Below are 24,724 nucleotides of genomic sequence, written 5' to 3' on the forward strand. Positions count from 1 at the left end.
CGCCGAACTGCCGGCCTTCTGATCGACAAGCTCAGTGTCCTAACCCACTGAGCCACGTCATATTGCATGATCAGTACATTAAAAAAAGGAACAGGAAAAGCAGAAAACAACAAGTTGTGGCAATGGCAAATAGCAGGAAAGTTGAAGAAAGAGACAGGCTAATTCTGGCTGCACAAGAACAAATCTTAAGAACAAATGGATTCAAAGAACTGAGAAGACAGCAACAAATAACAAACACCGTCTCTGCCAAGGAAGGTAAAGAAACAGCGAACCACTTAGCTACTGCAAGAAGATCACAAAGACTGATTACAAACAATGGCGTGACAAAGTAGCAACAATGGTGCATTGGAATATCTGCAAGAAATACCATTTGCCTGCAAGCAAGAACCAATGGGATCACGAGATAGACCAAGTACTGTAATGGAAAATAAAGAAGCTTTAAGTGGTCTGGTATCTTAGAATTCAAACACCTACCACATAACATCCCAGATTTAACAATTGTTAGTAAGAGTAGTCTGAGTAGTTAGTAAGAGTTAGTAATAGTAGATGTTGGAATACCAACATCACATGTTGCAATACCTGGAGACAGCAGAATGGAAGAGAAAGAACTGGGGGGGAAAATCACAAAATACAAAGACCCTGCAAATAGAAATAAACTTAATGTTGCAAAAGAAAGCACAGTATCAATAGTAATAGGAGCCTTGGATGCAATACCAAAACATCTGGAGTAGCACTTGAACACTACCGGCACTGACAAAAATCACCATCAGTCATTTGCAAAAGTAGCTTTATCTGAACAGCTTACATCCTGCAATAATCCCTTTAATACCATCAAATAATAACATCTGCTTTAGAAAGGACTTGATAGGTGGACAAAAATGCCAAATCCAGTCTAAACTTGTGTCCGACTGCATCCAACCATAATAATAATAAATATGCAAAACTGTCCTAGGGATTGAAGGCAAAATTAAGGATGGGGATTATAAACAGGGTCTATGACAATTCACTGTGGCCAACTCACCACCACAGCCAACTCACCACCACAGCCAACTTGCCGTGGCCAACTCACTGCGGGTCAAGAACTATACTAATATCAAAAAAATAGTGGAACAGAATGATTAAAGAAAGAATGCAAAAGGAGGGACAGCATGAAATGTGAACGACAAAAATTATTATTTTTTATTTTAAATAATTAAATTGAATTGTTAAATTGTCTTGTGGTGAGTTGGCTACACCGATTTGGCTGTGGCAAGTAGGCTGTGGTGAGTTGGCCACAGCGATTTGACTGTGGCAAGTTGTCCCTTTCCAGTGTAAACAATAGACTGTGGACATGAGTCACAGTGTTTTTCTCCCAGCGCAGACTGAGCCCTACTGCAAACTTTCTCAGAATTTGTTTTTGAAAGTCACCTAGAGAAAGGAAGAAGGTTGTTTGGCTGAATCCCAAATCAATACTGTGGTTCTCTGGGGCAAAATAGGATACCCTCCAAAATGACTATAGCTGTGTCTGAAGATTTTTGATGCATCAAAGGCAGAAAAGCGGGACATCTTCAAAATTTATTGATTCATGTATAATTTTTCATGCATGGAATATGACAACATATTCATGAGACCTGTAGTCCAAAATATCTAGACAGCACAAATTGCTTATGCTCTATATTGTTCTTACTATGAATGGAACTAGCCAAATTTGCAGAAACATAGCAAATGGTTCCCCCCTGTAATCTCATCTCATTCTTCTTGGAATAGTTAAAGGATTAAAAAATAGTAACAATATCTTCAACACCATGAAGCAACAACATCTGTCTATCCCAGCTGCTTAGAAAGGACTAGATAGGTGGATAAATATGCCAAATTCAGTCTAAGCATCTAGCTGACTGTGCAACCAATCATAATAATACGTAGACTAACATTCTCACTGATCATGGCATCGAGCCCTCTCAATTCCTGGCAAATAGACAGGGAAGAAATGGAGGTAGTGACAGATTTTATTTACCTGGGCTCCAAGATCACTGCATATGGGGACTGCAGGCAAGACGCTTGCTCCTGGGCAGGAAAACCATGGCAAATCTAGACAGCACACTAAAAAGCAGAGACATCACCCTGCCAGCAAAAGTGCATATTGTCAAGGCTATGGTCTTCCCAGTTGCAATGTATGGCTGTGAAAGTTGGACCACAAGAAAGGCTGAGCACCAAAGATTTGAGGCCTTTGAACTATGGTGCTGGAGAAGACTCCTGCGAGTCCCTTGGACTGCAAGGCGATCAAACCGCTCAGTCCTAGAGGAGATCAACCCGGACTGCTCTTTGGAAGGCCAGATCCTGAAGTTGAAACTCAAATACTTTGGTCACCTAATGAGAAGGAAGGACTCCCTGGAGAAGAACCTAATGCTGGGAAAGATTAAGGGCAAGAGAAGAAGGGGATGACATAGAATGAGGTGGCTGGATGGAGTCACTGAAGCAGTAGGTGTGAGCTCAAATGGACTCCAGAAGATGGTAGAGGACAGGAAGGCCTGGAGGAACATTGTCCATGGGGTCGCGATGGGTTGGACACAACTTCGCAACTAACAACAACAGCATTCTCACCAAGCCATTTCAGCACTGGGGCAAGTAACAACTTATAACAGTTCATTTAGTGACTGTTCAAAGTTACAATGGCAGTGAAAAAGTGACCTAAGACAATTTTTCACACTTAGGTCCATTGCGGCATCCCCATGGTCAAAATTCAGATGCTTGGAAACTGGTTCATATTAATGAAAATTACAGTGTCCTGGATCTGTGTGATTATCTTTTGTGACCTTCTGATAACCAAAGTCAATGGGGAAGCTGGATTTACTTAACAGTTGGGTTACTAACTTAGCAACTACAATGATTTGCTTAACAATTGTGGCAAAACTCCCTTAGCAACATAAATTTTGGGCTCAATTGTGGTCATAAGTTGAGGACTACCTGTATACACAATATTAGCTCAGAACTAAGCAGGTTCATATGGAAGAAGACTCCAAGAACTTTGCAAGGAAAGGGGACAGCATTTTATTACTGTGATTATTAAACATCTGGCATTCAGAAGGAACCTGTGCTGTGATTTGGCGCAAAACATATCCTCATTACATTCCAGTGTTTGAAATGCTGGGTCCTTAAAAAAAATGGCGGAGAGCACCAAAGCATCCACATTTTCATCTTTATTGTCAGAAAACAGAACTAACTTTCCAGTAATACAAGAAGCTGCACCCTTCATTTGCCAGGATTAAGCTTGGTTCAACTATCAAGGAACAAGAGAATTCTTGAAATACCAAAGCAGCTCCCCACAGTGATCCACTTCAGGGAATTGGTTTTTAAAGCACTTCTGAGGCAAAAGGAGTCTTGGGGTGGGGTGAGGGGAATGCCACACAGATACTGCAAAGTGAGCCCGATTTGAGAAAATGTTGTAGGGAAGCACAGAAATGAACATTCATAGGCCAATACTGAACTACATTTAGTTCTCATACAAAACAAACAAAAAATATCTCCTCTAAATAGTAAAATAATGAGGCTCCTGGGCAAACATACCTCTTTCATTTAAAGAGAAAGTGTTAACTGAACAAAAGGCCAATGAGTGCTACTGTACCTACATGGTGATTTTAGAAAGGCAGAAAAACGTAATGCCTGGAAATCAGTCAATGTTTAATCAGCATAGAGAAAGACAGAATCAAATAGCTATCAGTCTGTTTCCAGTAAGTCCAGTCATTTTGACAACAAAACTGAGAACCTCAAGGCCTGTTGCATCTAAAAGAAACCCATAAAATATATTAATTGCTGTCAGGCTGAACCATCATACCTCACAGGAAACTAAAGACAGAATTTGAGATGCCTGAGGGTCTTTTCAGAGAGCTAGAATCTGTTCACTTGAACCACTAAATGTTCAAATGGCCATCTATCTTTTTTTTTAAAAAAAGACAGTTCCCTGGCAAGTTACAGCATACCTGTATTTTCATTTTGGTATGTGTATAAATTCAAGCAATCAAGATGTTTACCTGCATAATATATCTGCAGTGTATTATTTTCCAAATTAAAATAAGTTTCCCTCTATTTTAGAAAAAGAGCTTCTCTCAGAAGATTTACAAAATGTAATCAACTCCACCCAGGACAAATATATTAAAGAGTATCAGTGTGGAGCTCTTAAGCTGTGCATCAGTGCAAAGTCATTTCACAAAATGGAAATTGTGGTGGAGCTTCAAGTTATTAAAAATGTAACCATCCTCCTCAAGATTGAAGTTTGCTATAAAGCAGCGAAAACAGAAGCAAATAACCAGAGACAAGCATAAATTTGGACCACAAATGTTTCTGCTTTTTGCTTGATTGCCAGATCTACCTTCAAAACAAATACATATCTGACTGTATCAAAATCTCAGCATAAATCATGAGTTAATAACAATAGAAAAATGTCCACATTCGTGACAAAATAATTGGGCAACTTGTACAAATCGATGGGAAATTCCATCAACAGCTTTAGCCTCCTCCATCCTCCTGCCCAGTTTTCTGGAGTGTAGGTAGACTTGACCATAATCAAAATTCTGCCCCACCTCAAAGTCCTCCCAATCTGCCAATGTGCTCATCCCTCTGGCTCTAGTCTTATCACTGCTTTACTACTTCCCCTTGGCACACTCCCTCTTTCTCTGTCTTTTTCTAATTATCCCTTGGAGTAAAAAGCTCTCTAAGCTTTCTCCCCCTAACAACAGTCCTTCCCCCATATGAATTTTTTAAAGAGCAGTGGAACCCAGTTTTTTTTTGTTGTTGTTCTGTGGTCCATCTCAATATTACAAGTGGTCTCAACAGACCAGTTGATATCCTTTCTGATTTTACAGCTCATTACACACTTATAAAACATTTTAATATTTGGAGTTTTGCCCCTTTAAAATGATGTATATGTGCTTCCAGGCTAACCATATAACAGAACAAAACCATATTTTAATTCAACTCCAGCACCAATGCCAAAACCACCTACACATTAGGAAAATAATGTAGGACAGGACCTTCTTTGTTTGCTGGACAACCTGATTTCAGTAAAAAATAAGCTCAGTTTCCATTATTAATAAAAATAACATTGGTCCAGGTTCAGATCACTCTGAATGTTTTGCACAATTTCTGCAGAACCTGTAATTGTGGACTTGTGGACCACAATGTGAGCTTCCAAAAAGCATTTGTCTATGACTAGGATTTATCTCATTTCTTTCTCCTTACCCTCTTAAACTATTTCTCTCATCTTTTCTTATAGTTTGCTTTTCAGGTTTTTGCTTAATTCTGGACTCTTTGACCCTTTACTTGTATTTCTTAAAGGAATTTTCTCAACCATCATCAGGACTATTGTCATTATAAACTCCATTAGTTTTTAACCTCCTGAACATTTCAAACCATCACATCTGCTCAGTCAGTCAATTTCAGGGTCTTCTTAGTTGCAAGTGCAATTAAATAAAAGCACCAACTACATTACTGTATGACAATTTTACAGTGAACGGTTACTGGGCTTCTGTTATTCTATTACACTTACATTTAGGTTCTAGAGTACAGTACTTATTCTTTCTCATTTATTATATCAAATGAGAATAAAATATCTACTACTCCAACTAGAGCAGAATCTGATGTTATGGAAAATGTCCATTTAGCATATTCTTATCTTGCCTTTTCTTCATGTCGGAAATGATATGTCTGAGGCCATCTGGTGAATTTGCTGCCACAGGCATTGTATACACACGTTTCTTAAGAGCAGGAAAATGCTGCAGCTAAAATTCATTCCATCTTTCCTAAATGCTAGGAAGGAAAAACCTGGCACTGTTACTGCTGTAGTTGACAGATTCACTTTACCTCGGTCTCACAAGCACTCTAGGCTCTGCTATCAGTCACCAAGCTTAATTGGCTGGGCCTGGCATTTAAACAGCACTCCAACAGCTAATGGCCAGCTACAAATGCCAGTAATTGCTCCCGCTATCTCACAGACTGAGATCATCAAACTTGGTGTAGTCATATTACATGTTCCAAGGGAGATATCCTGCTACTCATGTTGAGGATTTGAAAGACTCTAGCATTGCTGTTCTAAATTAACAGCCATTTTACCTAACTTGATATTTTACAGAAAATAGATTCTATGAAACTAAATTCTACCTACCGTAAATTCAAAATCTAGCATTATAGGGCTATTGCAAGGTGTGTGTGTGGGGGGGGTTGGATATAAAGGCAAAAAGGGGCATCTGAGGACTCCCTTTTGCTGAAGGGCCCTGGCAGTCTGGCTTGAGAGTTACAGTATGTGGTAACAGCGCTCTAAACAATGCCAAGCATTGGAGGCCGGCTTCATTTTTAATGTTCAATGGAAATTCAGAGTGACACTATGCCAAAAGGAAGGTTGAAAAGAGCCAAGTGTTGCCTAGTTTTAAAAAAAAACCAACAGTGGTGGGGCTTGGTAGCTTCCTAGAGATGCAGACCAGTGACACTGATCATACTTTCTTATGAAAAACAGTCCTTTCATTTTACAGCATATAGTATTCTAAAATTAGCAAAACCACAGACATAATATTTTTTAAAGTTACTCTCCCATTTATGTGGATAAAATACAGTGTCATTTCCTTGGCATAATGTTGGTAAGTGGTGCTGATAAGACTACTGCAATAATTTATAGGAATATTTAGGAAGTGTATTAACCTTATCACTGTTAGCATGGTTAATAATAATTTTTTTATTTTATTTTTAAATTCCATTTATATCCCGCCCTTCTCCGAAGACTCAGGGCGGCTTACAAGCTTAGCAGAATAATCAGTCAGATTTTTCTAAAGAATTTCAAGTATTTTATCATAATATTTTTCACATGTCTTTTCAGTGCTTGGACAGTTACTAGTTGTTTGTTGTATTGAGTAGGTCAATAAGCTAGCATTTCTATGAAGGATATAGCACTTTTGCAGCAAAGATCCTTGGAATTGGATAAATGAGGAATGTTAGCATTGTAGATTTATTCTGCTTCAGTTATTCTGTGACAACCTCAGTACAATCTATGAGATAAGGTTAGGTTGCTAAAGAGAATGTGTGCCTCACTACTGCATATTGTTCATCTGATTTGTTGAAAGAAAGGTAGTTGGTAGTAGAGTTCCTCAAAAAATGAATGAAATGTGTACTTTATTTTTTTTCTTTTTCAAAGCAAAAAGGAAATGTTCATTTGCCTTTAGGAATGACTTCTACCCTTGCCAGTAAAACTCAGCTTTTGTGAAGCAGAGGCTATTCTGAATCCAAGACCTAAGGGAAGGACCATCTACAATTAGATAAATATCCATATTTTGCATGTTCATCTAAAATTCCCAGGAAAACCCCATCATCCCCACGATCTGCCACCTTACAAAGTGACTGTGGGTCTCAGAATAAAAAAAATATTAGGTACTTCATAGCAGTATGGCCTCTCTGGAACTAGCTGGCATGCAGCCAGGGAGAGTCCCCAGCTCTATCAATCTGTAGGCTGCAGGATCTGCCAGCTCCCTTATGGCAACTGAGGGAGCTGACCCAGACAACAGCAGGAAGAAAGGACAGAACTGCCTAGTATTTCTACCTCTGTACCGCAGGAAGCATTTAATGATCTAGAGGAGATGCAAAAAAAGGGGGGGAGTGAGTAAATCTGGCATTCATTCCCATAACTCCAACAGGGAAAAGAAAGCTACTATGAAGGTAGTATAATGAGCCAAAGTGATGATCTTGGATAAAGTACACAGAAACAGCTGTAGAAATAAAAGCATGTGTTAAGTCCAGAGAAAAGATCAGATTGGCCTCATCCTTCTTCACTGGGGCATAAGAAGGAGGGAAAGGGAACACAGCCAGGCTTTCAAGATTCTATCACTATAATGTGACTGTAATTTCATATTGCCCATTCCAAGGTGTAAAAGCCCTATTCCATCCACTTGTTTCTCAATCCCCTTGGCACCTCCTCCTGGAATGGTTGTTAAGCACATAAAATAATGTCATCCTGGAACCGAAAGTAGGCGGTTTTTGTAAATATTTACTCAGAAGATCAAGTGACTACTACAAACCTGTCCTAACCTGAACCACGCAAGGATTTGGAAAAGCCTCCAGTCAATGCTATATATTTCAGAAACACCTGACAAGGGAGGAGGAGAAATACAAATAAGTTCCATTTCCTGGGTTTTTCCCTCACTGGCAATGATACAGATGTAAAAGTGCCCCATGTGTCAATAAGAATCAGCCTTGAGTCAGAAGCAGGGCCTTCTCGTAGAACAAAACCTGGAACCTCCTGGGTATGAAGCACTGCTAGCCCACACAAGCTTCGGCATCTCAGTGTCTTTGGGGGTGGAGGTGGGGAAAAAAATCTGTATGAGACTTGGAGGTGCTTATCATGAATGAGATGATTAAGTGATCTCCCAACTGAATGGTTGAAAAATTTTATTCTTCCTTTTCCATTTTTTTCTTCTTTTTGCTATGAACTATTCTTTTTCTCTAGTAAAAAAAAAAGAACATCTTTAAGGCAAATTGATTATCTGTCTTCTAATGAGGCTGGAACAAACTTCTACCTTATGTTGAAAGGATTCTAAACTTGCTCCAGCTTTTAGGTTTGTAAAGCACAAGTAAAGATAAAATTTCCTTCAGTCAAATCCTGGTGACTATATAGATACATCTGTGTAAGCCTTCCTGCATCTAACCAACCAACCAACCAACCAACCAACCAATCAGTTTAAATATCAGAACTCAAGAAAAATATAAAAATAAAATGATATTTAAACACTAATGATGTAAAATTGTCTACAGAATGCATATTATTTAACAGAACCTAACGTCATATCCTTGCAGATATTAACAAAAGCCATGCAAAACTTTAAACCATTATATGCAATGAAAGTTTTCTTCACTGATTAAAAAAAAGTTTCTATAACTTTCATCTAACTGAGCTGGGACATATAATAATGAAGAACAGATGAGTTTTCTTCAGCTGTAATTTGAAAAGGAACAATATAGCAACATATGAAATATTGGAGCTGCAGGGAAAGGCTCGGCAAGCTATAGGGGTGTTACTAAATCTTCCATATAAAACTGCTGAGAGATGTTAAACCTGGCCTTAAAGAAGAATATTTCATAAAAGGGCAAAATGAGGAATGTAATGAAATAGCTGGACACACTCCATATGTTCTGCTGGATATTTGATGTGCTCTGAGGTCAGCCCACTTTCATTTTTATATATAATGTCTGAATATCTTTCTCTTTCAATTTTTTTAGTCTGCTTAAATTCTAAAAGATGTAGAAAATTCAGAGAAAGACCCTGTGATGAGACTTTCTCCAAAGCTACCTGAGATTGTGACGATTAAGTTTAGTCAGACAGGGCAAATGTATCAGTCCTTTCAGGATAAGCCAATATCTATTAACTGTTACCTCAGTCTTCAACTATCCAGTCTCTAATCTTAGGTTGCACTGGATATGTATCTTTCTCAAGGACACTTGATACTGATGCCACAGGGAATATTTTGTATAATTTTTACTTCTAATTTCTAGTAAATCACGTGGCACATATTACACAAAACATCAGAAGGCATTGAGAATCTTACTGTTCCTAATTCAATGTAATCAAGAATCTTGCCCTTCCTAACTTATTAGCTTAACATGGCTAAATTGATTAGAAATTAAAAGATTTTGCTCATAAGTAAAGTGCATTTACTTTGGAATTAGAGCAGTGCTTCCTTTTTTTCCTAAAAAGGAAGAACGTGTGGAGTCCTTGGTGCTCTCTGAGTTTTGTTTTTTTACTCCATTTATATCCCGCCCTTCTCCGAAGACTCAGGGCGGCTTACAAGCTTAGCAGTAGTTTGACTGTTTGACTGAAGAAATTTCATTATCTGACAAGGTAACATTATCAGTGGTAGTAAATGTGGGATTTGCTGCCTGTTTATATGCAATAGCTGTCATGGTTCCGACAGATGAAACTCGTCAAAAGAACTTCGAAGTATTGTTTACCTTAAAGAATCTTTTATTCGAGAAACAAAGTATCGGCACTACATAGTTGAAACCAAAAACTAAATTCCCCTCCCCTGGATACAAAATAACAAAGCACAATTCCCTCCTCCAATAAACAGTCATAAATCACATTCCCCCAATCAGCTTGAAGCATGGGCTTTCTCCCCAGCTCTCCAGTCCACCAAAACTCTATCAACTCTGGACCCAATGACCTTGGGTTCCCACGGCTGAGTTACTATTGTTATGACTAGCTGGACTTTCATCCACATTCCTCCTCCCAGCATCAACTAACTATAAAAGCAATAGAGAAAAGTGGCTGCATTTCCATCTGTTGTCAAAGCAAGAACATCTGATGTTAGCAGCATTGACAATAGCTTTCCCTGTCAGTATTGGTGGGAGTGTGGTTTCCTCCTCCTTTTTAGTTCTTTGATTAGGGAACTGTTTTTTTGTTATATTGTTGTCTGATGTTAATCCTTGCTTAGCTGGTTTCTAGAGTTGATGGTTTCTGATTTTTTGTCTCCTTCTTAGCTTTCTTTACTGTCTCTTTTGAATGCTGTATAAATATGGTTCATCTGTGTATGTCTATTGATGGCTTCTTCATGTCTGCAAGCAAACTATTAAGCTCAAAGAACACTAAGGACTCCATAGCTCAACCCTGAGCTATATATATTCTCTTTAAAGGAAGAATATAAAATACTTTTTCTTTCAAGTATACAGCTTGACTTTCTTTGCTCTTCCCTTTCTAATTTATAGCATATGGCAGGTCTCAGGATCACGCCTAACTTGGTTCAGTCTATGTCTCTTTCACTGGTCCACTCACTTCAGGTAAGTCCTGTGGCTCAGCTTGAGACTCAGTCTAGTGAAACTCTTTATCGAGATGTAGAGTAGAGTAGAGTAGAGTAGAACAGAACAGAACAGAACAGAATAACAGAGTTGGAAGGGATCTTGGAGGTCTTCTAGTCCAACCCCCTACTCAGGCAGGAAACCCTATACCTTTCAGACAAATGGTTGTTGAATCTCTTCTTCAAACTTCCAGCATTGGAGCATTCACAGCTTTTGGAGGCAGGTTGTTCCATTGGTTAATTGTTCTAACTGTCAGGACATTTCTTCTTAGTTCTAGGTTGCTTCTTTCCATGATTAGTTTACATCCATTGCTTCTTGTCCCACCCTCAGGTGCTTTGGAGAATAGCTTGACTCCCTCTTCTTTGTGGCAATCCCTGAGATATTGGAACACTGCTATCATGTCACCCCTAGTCCTTCTTTTCATTAAACTAAACATACCCAATTCCAGCAACTGTTCTTAATATGTTTTAGCCTCCAGTCCCCTAATCATCTTTGTTGCTCTTTTCTGCACTCTTTCTAGAGTCTGAACATCTTTTTTTACATTGTGGTGACCAAAACTGGATGTAGTATTCCAAGTGTGGTCTTACCAAGGCATTATAAAGTGGTATTAAAACACTTCACATGATCTTGATTCTATCCCTCTGTTAATGCAGCCTAGCACTGTGTTGGCTTTTTTGGCAGCTGCAGCACACTGCTGGCTCATATTTAAGTGATTGTCCACTGGGACTCCAAGATCCCTCTCACAGATACTACTATTGAGCGAGGTACTACCTATACTGTACCTGTGCATTTGGTTTTTCTTGCTTAAATGTAGAACCTTATTTTTTCCGCCATTGAATTTTATTTTGTTAGATAGGGCCCGATGTTCAAATCTGTCAAGATCCTTCTGTATTTTAAGCCTATTTTCTGAAGTATTGGCTATTCCTGCCAGCTTGGTGTCATCTGCAAATTTGATGAATTCCCCATCTATCCCCTCATCCAAATCATTGATGAAGATATTGAAGAGTACTGGGCCTAAATAAGAGCCTTGGAATACCCTACTATATACTTCCCTCTATGTAGATGCAGTTCCATTGAGGACTACACAATGAGTATGGTTGGTCAGCCAGTTATGAATCTGTCTGGTGGTGATGCTGTCTAAGCCACATTTTTCTATCTTATCAAGTAGTAGGTTGTGGTCTATTTTATCAAATGTCTTACTGAAGTCCAAGTAAATTATATCCACAGCATTCCACTGGTCCACTAATTTTGTCAGTTTGTCAAAAAATGCAATAAGATTTGTCTGGCATGGTTTGTTTTTGACAAACCCATGTTTGCCTCTAGGTGTTTGTTAATTCATTGCTTGATTATCTTTTCCAGAATCTTCCCAGGTATTGATAGGTCTGCAGTTTCCTGGATCTATTTTTTTCTTCTTTGAACATGGGAACTACATCAGCTACGTTCCAGTCCTCTGGTAGTTTCACAGTGCTCCAGAATCTTTCAAAGATAGAGTTAGTTCAGTGGTTCAGAGATCACATCTGCCAGTCCCTTCAGAACCTTGGGGTATAATCCACCTGATCCTGGTAATTTAAACTCCTCTAGGGCTGACAGGTGCTCACTTATCATTTTCTTGCCTATTTTAACTTGTATTCCTAATCTAATTCTTAATATTTCACAGTTCTGTTTTGATAGGTTGGACTGTTTTTTCCTTTTGTGTAAAGACAGAGTTAAGCATTTCTGCTTTCTCCCTATTGCTTGTCATCTTCTTGTCACTTTCTCAATGGACTAATTGTTTCCTTGACTATTTTATTGTTTTTCACATGTTGAAAGAAGCTTTTGAGGAGTTTTTTTACTTTTGTGGCAAGCCTTAGTAAGTTCATTTTGAACCTTCGCTTTCCTGACTTCATCTTTGCAGACTCGGGCTATTTGCTGATATCCTGCCTTAGTTATGTACCCCTCTTTCCACTTTCCACTGATCTCTAACACCGTCCTCTGAATCAGACCTGAGGTATTGCACAGACCTAGTGAGAAGTCCTCTGCTTTGGGCTGAAAGAGAGTAAAAATCAGATGTCAACCTACTTCCTAAAAACATGACATTTATTTTTATCTGCATGAAAGACTCTTATTTGGACAGAACAATCTTTATGATTGTTGAGTCATTTGTAAAAACTCCCCTGTATGTGAAATCTTTATACTTCTATTACTTAGTGCTTTTGTTTAACATAAAGTAGTTGTATAATGCTGCCTTTGCTAAGAAAAATTAAATGTTCCCTGGAGGCAAAGACGACAACAAAAATGGTGAAGAAGCAGTAGCAACACATAGGAGGAGGAGGAGCAGATCATACTGTGATCAGCAGAAACCTTTAGCAATATCAGATCATGGTGCCAATTATCTGAGGTATGTATAATCTAAAGTTAAATGGAAAAATGAGCATGCATCCATGTGGAATAGCCCAGTGGGGTAGAATGTTCAGCGTAGGATGCTCTCCCTGTTCTCATCCTTCTTGCTGTTAGGTAGAATTGATAGTCCCTAATGAACCAAGCTTGAATTCTAGCCTATAAGATAATGAAAAGGCAGAACTCCTTCAAGAGAGTATGGTCATTAATTTCTGTTCCCTACACCTCATTTTAGGCCAGCTTTCCTTCATTTGCAACAATTAGAGCTTTCCAAACACAAGGGAATCTAAAATAGTATTTTGTCTTCTTCCCAATTAGAGCAAAGGAACAGAAAGCTGTGCTGCTGCTAATTACAGGCTTGCTATGGTGTCAGATCTTTTTCCTGGGAAATGAAACTTTGATTAGACAGAGATTTGCCCTATCAGTTGCCATCCTCTGAAGTGCATTTTTAATAAATGAATCTGAGGATTCCTGTCCCCCCCCCCAAGCCTCATAATTTGATAAAGCAGGCTACTTCTTATTTATATATTTTAATTAATTTAATGAAAAAAACTTATTATAGATCAGGGATGTCAAAGTGCCGGTGCGTCTCGCAGAAGCTGCACCCACCTCATTGCCGGCAATGGGTAAACAGTCCCGATACATTGCGCGATGTCACATGACGTCACGAGTTTGACATGTCTGTTATAGATGAACAAATGAGGTAATAATGGAAATACAGAAGCAGAATAGCTAAAGGAGTTTTACATGTAGCTTCTTGGTTTTTTTTTCCCAAAAGAGAACCAATGAGCTACTTGGAAGAACCCCCAAAGAACATTTTCCACATTGATTACAAGAAAACTGCCTGTTATAGTTTTAATATGAAAACCATTGAAATAGAAAGTATTTTTTTTAGAAAAGCATACAGGATAATGATTAAAACAGTTCATCTCAAGAAAGATTCTGAGGATGACTTCCTTCAGTGAACAAAAAGCAAATAAAAATAAAATAAAATGTATCCTATAATCAAATAGAATATTTCAAAGACTCAGATGTAGATACACACATTAGTGAACCGTCAGCCAGAAGTCTAGATCCTGTCTCTTTGCAGCTGGAAATGTAATTAAAGTACTGAGAAGCAGTTGCACAAGGTGATGAACACTGAGACCCCCCTTTATAACAATGTGTAATAATGACCCGTCAATGATCAAAGGCAAACTGTTTGCCAATAGATAGCTTTCCCAGTTGAGACATTACATAAAATCATAGTAGGGGGTAGTTACTGAAGTTGACACATTTTTATATAACATGATCAAATTTTTAGAAATATGACCAGAGTTGCTCTTTTAATAAATTTATTTTATTATTTTATTAAATTAAATTTATTAATTTATTTTAACAAATTTATTGAATTTATTCTCACTTTTATCAGGAACAGATTTTCAATATTCTTGTGACTGGATATTTTCCTGTGATATCCAAGGAGGGTCTTTCATCCTAGTAAAAACATTTGAGCTCATAACCTGATAACAGAATCTGAAGCGATGAAGGCTTGCAACAGCCATATCAGTATGTTTTCACTACTGCATCTAATAACTGATGCTATTGTATACTCACTTTCATGACTTATGTTAATCTTAAAGTTCAATGCCATCAAGGGGTTTGAACCCAGCCCTCCAAAGTACAAATCAAATGGCCAAAGCACTACAATACACAAGGTAGGGCATATAATGGAAAATCAACATCAACCTTCAGTTACTATTTTTCACTGAATAAAATGTTTGCTAATTAAAAGTAGCCAGATATCATCTGCATGTCTGTACATTGAAGGGAGGGATAGCTCTACACCACAACTGCTGTCTTAGCTATTTTCTCTCTTCTCCTGTGCCTTCTAGCACTTGGTGGTCATTCCAAAGCTATTTTGGGTACAGCTGTTGCCAGCGTTGCTGGTAGCACATGCTGCTTTGTGCCATCTGTTTTTCTTTTTTTTCTTTTTGCTTCAGTCACATCCAATGCTCTTCAGCATGACATCAATTTTCCTTCTAATTTTTAAGAGAGAGAGAATGCCATTTTACTTGCTGCAAAGCATGACCTTCAAATTATGAAATTCACCCAAACAACTAATCCTAAACTAACCAAAACTAATGAGTTAATGGGAAACTAATAGAAAAACAGTGTGACTCAGAGACATTATTTCAGCCTTCCTTCATTATTTTTTTCTAAGTACTTATTCTGCCCTTTCCATCTTTCCATCTATATATATGGGCAAAGAGGAATTACCATTTGAATTTAGGGCTAAAATATTGGCAGTAATCACAGAATTAGCTCATGGTAAACCTCTGGCATAATTTGTTAACAAAACATCTGCATATCTTCTCTTCATTTCAAGATTGCCAGGTGAACGTAGTAATACATTTCACCTGATAAGTTATATTTCTATGCATTTCGTAACTTTTATTTTCCTTTAAAAATCAAGATCACATTGCCTACAATGCTTTCTTGACAATAAACAGAAATGAGTAAACTATACTGTTTGGTAAACATTTCACAAATCCTCCCATGATGACTCTAACCACAAAATGCTAATGGCTAAGATACAAATTCCCTTCCACTCATTTGTGATTGCCCCTTATGCATTCTTCCCTTCAGTAGCACATTGGCCATCAAGACAGCAGAGTGCTCTTTCAACATTCTAGTCATTCCAACTAGTCATTCCACGATGCCATCCCAACGAAGTAGGGCAAATGAGTCAATACTGCATTATCCCTGGATGAACAGGTAGGGTGATGTGCAAGAGGGAGCATTTGTATATCTGCATCTAATAAGTTCCAAGAAATTAATTAGAGGCTTTATCTAGGTGACCAGCTGCTAAAGACTAAATTTGACACAGCAGGGACACCAGGGCATTTATATCTTGATATAGTCTGGCTTATTTTTCAGGAAGTCTGTGACATACAATTTAATATCATGGTTGTGTGCGAAGTGAACTTTCCTTTGTAACCTTGAAGGATGTGAAATAAAGTAATTTTGGATACCAAAAAATGGTAATAACAAGGGATATTTATTTTTCTCATGACTTTTACCATAAATTTCCAGGATTCAACCTCACACTAGTAGAATAGAATTTTTGTTATGGTCACTGACCAGAATTTCAAACAGAAACACATTAATAAAAAAGTAAAATCGAAACAAGATAAAATATTACAACTGGTGGTGGGTTCATAAATGGACGGGTCTGCCTAATTTTACAGGCATTGGAACAAAATTTTGCTACGTTCAAGGAGCCTGAATCAATACTGATCTGATAACAATAACTGTACATAAAAAGGATCACAATTTTCTGGCTGGTTTACCTGGTAAAACATTGAATCTTTGTAGAAGGTGAAGTATAGCAAGACATGAGTTGTCGTTTCAACAGATCTTTGTCCAAAGGGGCACAGCCTTAGCTTTCAAGGGACTTTTTTATATGGGTACTGCAAAACTATGGAGGGAAAGTGCTGAAGCATGCTAAAGTTAGTGCTCTTCGCAATTTGGAACCTTTATGTAGTGTAAGTATCTTACTGGTTTGTAAAAAGGGGTTTGACTTCTCAGAAAAATGTTCTTGGGTAGTAGCGTCCTGTCAGGCTTCCAGGTCTTTAATATATTGTTTAGATGCGTTGAATGGTCATGCTCATAACCCATCATTAAGAATTCCTCCCCGGCTAATTCTGCATAAACTAGGCAAAGAAAGATAAGAAGGAGTAAGAAGAGGAGGAACAAGTCTCTCGCCCAACTTTTCTCTGTTTGTATCTCTTGGGCAATTATAGCAGGGGAAACCGTCTGCACTGCTGTAAAAATATTTCCTTATCCATATATACCTAATAAAGATGTCAGATTTGTGAATTAATGAAAAAAGAAAACCACTCATGACTTAGTCTATCCTATCAGCTGTCTATCAAAATGCCAAAGGCACTATTTTTTATGTACTGTGACACCAGGATGCTGGGAGGGAAATCCACTCTTGTAATCCAGGGCTTCTTAATTTTTACCTCTCCCCTTTTCCTTTACACCAGGTGCTTATTTAAACAACAGTTATATGAACTGCTGTTATATCAAACAGAACAGGGATACCAAATAGTAAAAATTACAAATTTCTTATACTGTATGATAGTTTAGTCCTTGCAGAAACTAAGGGCTCCGACACTGTAGGAAAATTAAAGTCTTAACTAAGCAACTCCAACAAGTAGCAGGAGACATTCTAAACCAACATAAAAAGACTCTGCACTTATTCCCAAAGGCCAAGATAAATGGCTATGAACCCGAGGCTGTAAACTTCAAACGTAGTCTTTGTAGTCTATCAGCTTCCAACTTGAAATGTAACAGGAACATAACTAATTCAGGTAAATCCACAAAGCAAATAAACAGTTCAGTATCAATTCAGAATGACACTGCTATATGGCCTTTCCTGGAACATTCCTAAAAGGCTTTTAGTTCAGACAAGATTATTACAGTACAGCAGGATGTGGTTTCTTGAACGGGAAATATTGGCGTAGAACACTAAGTTTCCTTATATAATTACCAAGCTTAGTCGCTCCCTCTGGTGGATAGTCAGGAAACTGACCCTCTGAAGGAACACTCACAGTACGTCGCAGACAACGCCCTTTGGTGGGCTCTGCAGGCTGCTCTTGTCCTCCTTCGACTGCTACCTGTACATGAAAAAGAATACAGGAATGATACAATTTTCAGCTCTCAATATTAAAGAATATTGGAAGGATAATTTACCTTTTCTGGTTCAAAAGTCTTTACTACTAATGCACATTGCAGATATTTCATCGATGTCTGAGCCAAGATTTAACTTTGTATGCCCAGAAAGGTACCTAAGACCTTGGACATGCAGTGAATAATATCTGGGGGTCCCTTTTCTAAATTATATGTTCTTTCAACTGTATTATTTTTAAAAAATGTACAGTGTGATATAATCAGTGGGGATAATAATTGTGGTTGAGGTAAAAGCAACAATCCTGTATGCTCAACCACTATCAACATTGTGTCCTGTATAGTGAGTTTGTGTTGATATCTTGATATGATCAATTTTAGACACTGAATTCTGAATTCATTTTTGTTTGTTTAGCTTCCACGACTGCCTTCTGATATATGAAATATGGTTCAAGTTTACTTGGTCAACTATGTGGTACAGAAAGCAAGATATCAGATTTTCATCCTTCAGGCAGTTGAGCTGTCAAATGAGTTGCATATATAATATACTGACAAAAAGAGCAAATTATTAAGAAGCACAGAAACTGAATTACAGTAGGAAGAGCTTTTGTAAAACGAGTTTAGATAAGGATTTTCAAAGTCATGATCCAGAAATAGTGGCCTGAAATTACGATATTGCTGCATGAAATACTAGAAAACCTCTGTTTTCAAGATGTCCAAGAATTGCTGATGAGGAAGTTATGACAACCTTGTGTAGAAATTTTACTCAAGAGCTTTAATTATTTGCTTCATTTTGGACTTTTAGCTAAGATGTCTGTTTTCAGTTGGACAAAATTTTGACAGTGTTGGCATTTTAACTTATGATTTTAGATATGCTTGTTCTCAGTATATGTTCAAAGAGACAGGTTTGTGCAATTTATAGCATTCATGAAGGTTAATGATTAAATAATTTGCAGTTTGTTTATTTCTCACATCAAAAGAATGAAAAATCCAGCAAGACATTTTAGCAATGTAAAGATTTTTCCAAATCATTTCTGCAGAAATGCATCCATTTCTAAATAAATAAGTAGCAAACCATGAGCTCAAACTAGCTTACAACTGATGAATAATTGTCTCACCACTTGCCAATAGTTCTCTAGTAACTTTAAAATGTTTCAACTCTAATCAGACTTGTTATAATTGATTACAGCATAAAGTTATTTTTTTTAATAGAAAGTGTGAATCAGAATGACAGGACTGCTCTCTTCCCAGATAAAGATTTGCAGTCCCCCTGTGCTTTAAATCAGAATTAGGCAAGCAGATTTGTACTCTTCCCTTCCAAAAAAGCAGTTTGGTGGTGGCCGTAACTGGAGTGACTGAGCAACTGGGTCCCTTGGCTTCAGAATATTCAATGCCATCTGTGTAATACCAGTAGAAGAGACTCTTGATCCCTCCCCCCGTGTGTTCTCCAAAATTGCTCTATGGTGATGAGGAGACAAGGAAGGGAAATCCTCTTGCACAGGTGCAAATCCGCTTGCCTAATCCTGATTAAGAAAATAGAGGGACAGACTGCAAATCTTTATCTGGGAAGAGAGTACTGCTGGCATTCTGATTCACACTTTATATAAAAAAATGTGCGAGAAGTAATTTCCTGGAGTGAAGCATGGTTGGCAAGAAGAGCAGTTGGGAAGAAAGCAGATCTCTACTGTTCTCAATTTTCTGATTCAAAAGGGGTAGGCTATATTTGCCCTCCAAGGGCAAATTCAGATGCCAGGAACATTGAAATCAACCTTCCAACAAATATGTATAGTGGTTCAAAGACTTTTAGTGCTACACTATCCATGGCAAACACTAATAATGCCAAATTATGAGTGTCAAAAAGATTGTCTGGTTTAAATAGCTGTTGATAGATGCTACATGAACACCAACATATACTCTAAAGTAGAGGTCCCCAACCTTCTGGGTACCAGGGACCGGTTCCGTGGAGAAAGGTTTTTCCACGGACCGAAGGGTGTGTGGTTTTGTGTGTTGCCTGCATCCCGCGGATGGGGCTTTGCTTGTTTGTGTAGACCAGTTCTGGCATGCCGTGGCCCGGTACTGGTCCATGGACCAGGGATTGAGAACCCCTGCTCTAAAGTATCCTTCTCCCTTGAAATCCAAAATGCTTCACATCTCTCTTACTGGTGTCTAAAAGCATGAAGGTACAGTTTAAGTGTGAAGAGAAAGTTTATAGAAAACTTTACAATCGATCTATCAATCTGTGTTTATTATGATTAATAAAGCAGAGGTTGGCTACAATTTTTAAAAAGAAGCATGAAAATATTATTTTATATATATATATATATATATATATATATATATATATATATATATATATATATATACACACATATATACATACACACAAATACACACACACACACACACACACACACAGACAGGTAGTCATCACTTAGTGCCTATAATTGGGATCAGCAGCTCAGTCATTAAGCAAAGTAATTATTAAGTAAAACCACAACCATTCTTATGTTGTTACTTCAGCTTTCCTTTGCTTTACCTACTTGCAAAGATCATAAATGTGGGAACTGGTTGTAAAGTTATTAACTGCAAATGGTCACTAAATTATACAGGCACTAAATGAGAACTACCAGTACAGCCTTTGAGTCAATGCTGAGTTCTGCCAATTACCTGGTTTTGCTTGAAAAGTGCATTATGACTCTTAAGCTGATACTTCCTTTGAATCTTGGCTGCTGCCAAGAACTTTAGAAGTTAGTTCTTGTGCAATAGACAAAAACAACCAGATATAAATCTGTTCATTGCCAAAACAAAAATGGAGGGTATTTGGGCCTCCTACCTAGAGCAGCAGTCCCCAACCTTTCTGACTCCACGGACTGGCAGTGGTGGCTGCAGTGGGTGGGTAGGGGATAGTTTCGCAGGCACAACCTAGATTCTGCACATGTACAAATGAAGCTTTGTGTGCTTGTCTACTGCTTGAGCAGCCTGATTCCCAACAGTTCCTAGTTCTGGCTTGCTGATGTTAGGATTTTGTGGCTTTATTATTAGTAGTAATAAATAGTATTCATTGGTATTGATAGGTTTGATAATTAATGTCTCTGTTACAACAAGGTATCATGTTCAGTTGGTTTTTAGTTTTCAGTATCATGCTCAGTTACCAAGTTATTATATAATGGGTTCTTCCAAACCAATCTCCTTCACAAAGAGGGTTTGGGTGTTATACAATTTAATCAACATAATAAAATATTGAAAACTGAATAATTTAGGATTAAAATTTTTTAACATAAAACTACATTATAAAACCACAAAAATGAAGAGTTCCAAGATTGGGAGACTAGGAGTTGTTAATGAATGCTTGGGAGGGGGAGTTCTCGTGGGACCAACCAGCCCCATGTGGCTGTGTGGGCCCTTGTATCCCACAAGCAAAGGCTACACAGCCAGCTTTTGATCCCTTTGGGGAAGACCAAGAGATTGGAAGCTTTCCTCCCCAACTTTATTCAAATTCCCTTGCTATCTCGTTCTTTATCCTATGTACTGGCAAAGTCCTCCCAATCTTTTTCATCTGCAAATCTTATAACCAGCCAATCAATATTATTATCCAGCCCATTAATAAAAATGTTAATGTTAGCCCCAAGAAAGATCTCCAAGGAACATGCTGATCACTGCTCTCCAACTAATCTAGAGCCATCGATGTTGACACTCTAAACGTGGCTACCCAGCCAGTTATGGAGCTACCTTACTGTAGTGCCAGCCTACCCACATTTTAATAACTTGTCAATGACAATTTATGTGGAACTTGGCAGACACTCTGCTGAATAGCATTCTCCTTATTCAATAAAGTAGTTACTTTGTTGAAGGAGACAAGGCTTGTCTTGTGTGACCTATTTTTTGACAAAGTCATGCTGATGCTTAGCAATCATAGAATTGTCTTCAAGCTACTTTTACAAATAGCCTGTTTTATCATTTGCTTCAATGTCTTTCTGGGTATTGAAGCTCACTAGTGCTTGATAATTATTTGGTGCTTCTTTTTTCTTTCCTTTTTGAAGTGAGGGACCATATTTGCTCTTCTCCAACTTTCTGTCACCCCCCAGAAGCTCCAGGATTTTTCAAAGTTTACTAAGAGAGGATCCAAATGGTCGTCAGCCAGTTTCTTCCATATTCTAGAATGTATTTCATCAGGATTTGGGGACTTGAAGATATTTGTGGGTTCTCAGCTTTTCTACAATAAACTATCAAAGTTCCTGCATTCTTAGTTGCTTGTTCAAGTATTTTAAGCCTAGCTTGCCAAGAAGTGTAACAGTAGTGGTAAGAAAACATAGACTAATTGGTATTATACAGAAATTTTATCCAGATGCTAAAAGAGTCCATTGTGGCTGCTCTTTCCATAAAACCTTAGATCTTTACTTCAGTCTCAATAACTTGTTCCCAAAGAAAACTAACCTACTATGCTGACTCCTGAACTCATTTTTCATCCCACTAGCTGCTTCCTCGAAACCTGACCATGTTATCTCTCTGGCCTACAGTTCTTGCCTCTAGTCTAGCACAATACACAATTATCCAAAATGGTACCCAGATCAGATTATGGCCCCTGTTTTGGGGCAAAATTAACTGCTTGTTACCTATGGTTTGGGACAGGATTCCACAGACATTATGGCTACATATACCTTTCACATCAATGGTTGGTGAGCCAAACCTACATCTGTTAAATTTCTGTTTGAAACAGCTTAGAACTGGCTTTGATAAAATATATTATTTTTGCTGAGTGAAATGTCCTTTAGAACTGCATAAATTGTAAAAGGACACACATCTTTCCAGCTTTAACAAAATACTAATGCAGTTTTCTACATTTCCAGTCAGCTGCCTAGACTACTAAAAAAGAACAAAGGCATGGCAAAAATCTCTTTTTTCCTAAGAACTTCAAAAGGTTTTTGAAGTTAAATGTGTGTCATTCAATTCAGCAGCTCAAATGGGCAGCATACTGTTCATGTCTCGTTAGGCTAAAGTCTATTACTGTCTAATAAGAAAAAAAAACTACAGAATGACAATACCTACAGTACATCCTTTTTTTAACTGCACCCTGGATACTCTCAATCTTTCTCGTCTTATTTTCTTCCATACTATTTGAGTCAAAACATGAAAAAAAATATTTACAACATAAACTATGTGTCAACTCTACAACAAACCTGGCTGAAGCCATCTTGCTCATTCTAGGTTGCCATGAGAATGGGAGGGGGGAAGTGGAAGTTTTCTGCTAGTCTAAACAATTTTGTGTCCCGTGGGAACCAAGGTCATTTCTACCAGGCAGATTGAGAGGTTGGGTGTACTGTTACAAAGCCCACCAAACTATTCTATTAAGAAACATAGTGGATTGCATCATATTGGGGTGGGAAGTTTAACTTTGTAATAGTATAACACATGATCAAAATTCGGATGCTTGGCAATTGGCATGTACTTGTGACAGTTGCAGTGTCCCAGAGTCATATGATTCCCCCTTTATGACTTTCTGACAAGCAAAGTCAATGGGGAAACCAGATTCACTTAACAAACAAGTTACTAACTTAACAACTGCAGTGATTCACTTTATGATTGTGGCAATAATGGTCGTAAAAAGTTACAAAACAACTATCTCCCTTAATAATTGTCTCACCTGGCAACAGAAATAAATTATGGTCATAGGTCGAGGACTACCTGTATACCTCTACCTCTCTTTGGGGAGATATTATTCCAGAGGGCAGGAATTCTCCCCAAAATATATGGTTCCTAGGTCCTCGATGACTTTCTTCATTCGACAGGTCCCAGGGCAGGGGTGTCAAGCTCAATTTCATTGAGGGCCGCATCAGCATTGCAATTGCCCTCAGGGGGGCGGGTGGATATGGCCAGGGTGGGCATGGCCTACTGGGTGGGTGTGGCTAGAGTGCGTATGGCCTACTGGATGGGCATGGCCAGCTCTACATCGTTTGCATCAAGGGTGCCTATGGGGGCCTGGGCAGGAGTGGGACAGATCTGAGGGTCTCTGGCAGGAGGAGGGTCTCTGGGCCAGGGCCAAGGCAGTGGAGGCTGTTCCCTCACTCTTTCCAGGATGGCTTCACGGGCCACATGAAACCACTTCGTGGGCCGCATCCGGCCCCCAGGCCTTGTGTTTGACATGTCTGACCCAGGGTATGCCCACTGTAACTGAATTCACCAGATGGGTAAATGATATGGAAAATAGGTGTCCCTCAAGTAGCCAGGCCCTATGAAGGACTTTACAGGTGATAAGCACCTAGAATTTCATCCAGAAGCCCCATGCAATCGGTGAGATTTCTATCTTCATAGCTGGGTGGGTGGGGTGGGGTAGGGTGGCAGGTAGAATTAAAGAAGCAGATGAAGACTGGAAACCTTTCAGGGTAATGAATGAAATATACATACTTTAAACAAACGAACTTGAATCTGTTCAAATGTTGCTGGGGTCAATACTAGTCAGAAGAAACAAATTCTCTCTTACCTCCTTTTCCTTGTTCAGCAACACAAGCTGGCTGTTGGTCAGAATACAGTACTTTGTCTCCCATATTATAGTCTCTGAATCGGGGGACTGACCACAAGAGAGTCTATGAGTTGCAGGTCCTTTCACATCTGTAAAAAAAAATAAAAATAGTATGATTAGAACATGTCAGCTACCCACTCAGCTGCTAAATACAGATTTAGCAGATTAACAGAGCAAACCTATGCATGTTTATTTCCTCTGGGGCATAGTCAGGACTGCATCTTATAGTAGGACTTGCTTACCAAATTTGTAAAAGCAATCCAATAAACAACCCACCTCCCCAGGCAATCCTACTCAAATTATCACACTTTGTTAGTCTAACCGGCTTTAACAATACTATACAGTATCTATGCC

The 24,724-nt window shown here is 38.4% G+C and overlaps 1 protein-coding gene across 1 annotated transcript in view; it reads right to left on the reverse strand.

The window, feature by feature from the left end:
* The window catches only part of RASAL2 (RAS protein activator like 2), a 228,774-nt gene that overhangs the window by 115,822 nt on the left and 88,228 nt on the right, over nucleotides 1-24,724 (reverse strand). Inside the window, exons 2-3 of the mRNA XM_081324971.1 lie at nucleotides 24,332-24,459; nucleotides 17,717-17,843 (exon numbers count right to left, since the gene is read on the reverse strand). Of these exons, the coding sequence (XP_081181097.1) occupies nucleotides 17,717-17,843; nucleotides 24,332-24,459 (255 nt within the window). The remainder of the gene's footprint in view (nucleotides 1-17,716; nucleotides 17,844-24,331; nucleotides 24,460-24,724) is intronic.

This window comes from Vipera berus (assembly GCF_964194415.1).
Source record: "Vipera berus genome assembly, chromosome: 3".
In the NCBI taxonomy this organism is placed as follows: domain Eukaryota; kingdom Metazoa; phylum Chordata; class Lepidosauria; order Squamata; family Viperidae; genus Vipera; species Vipera berus.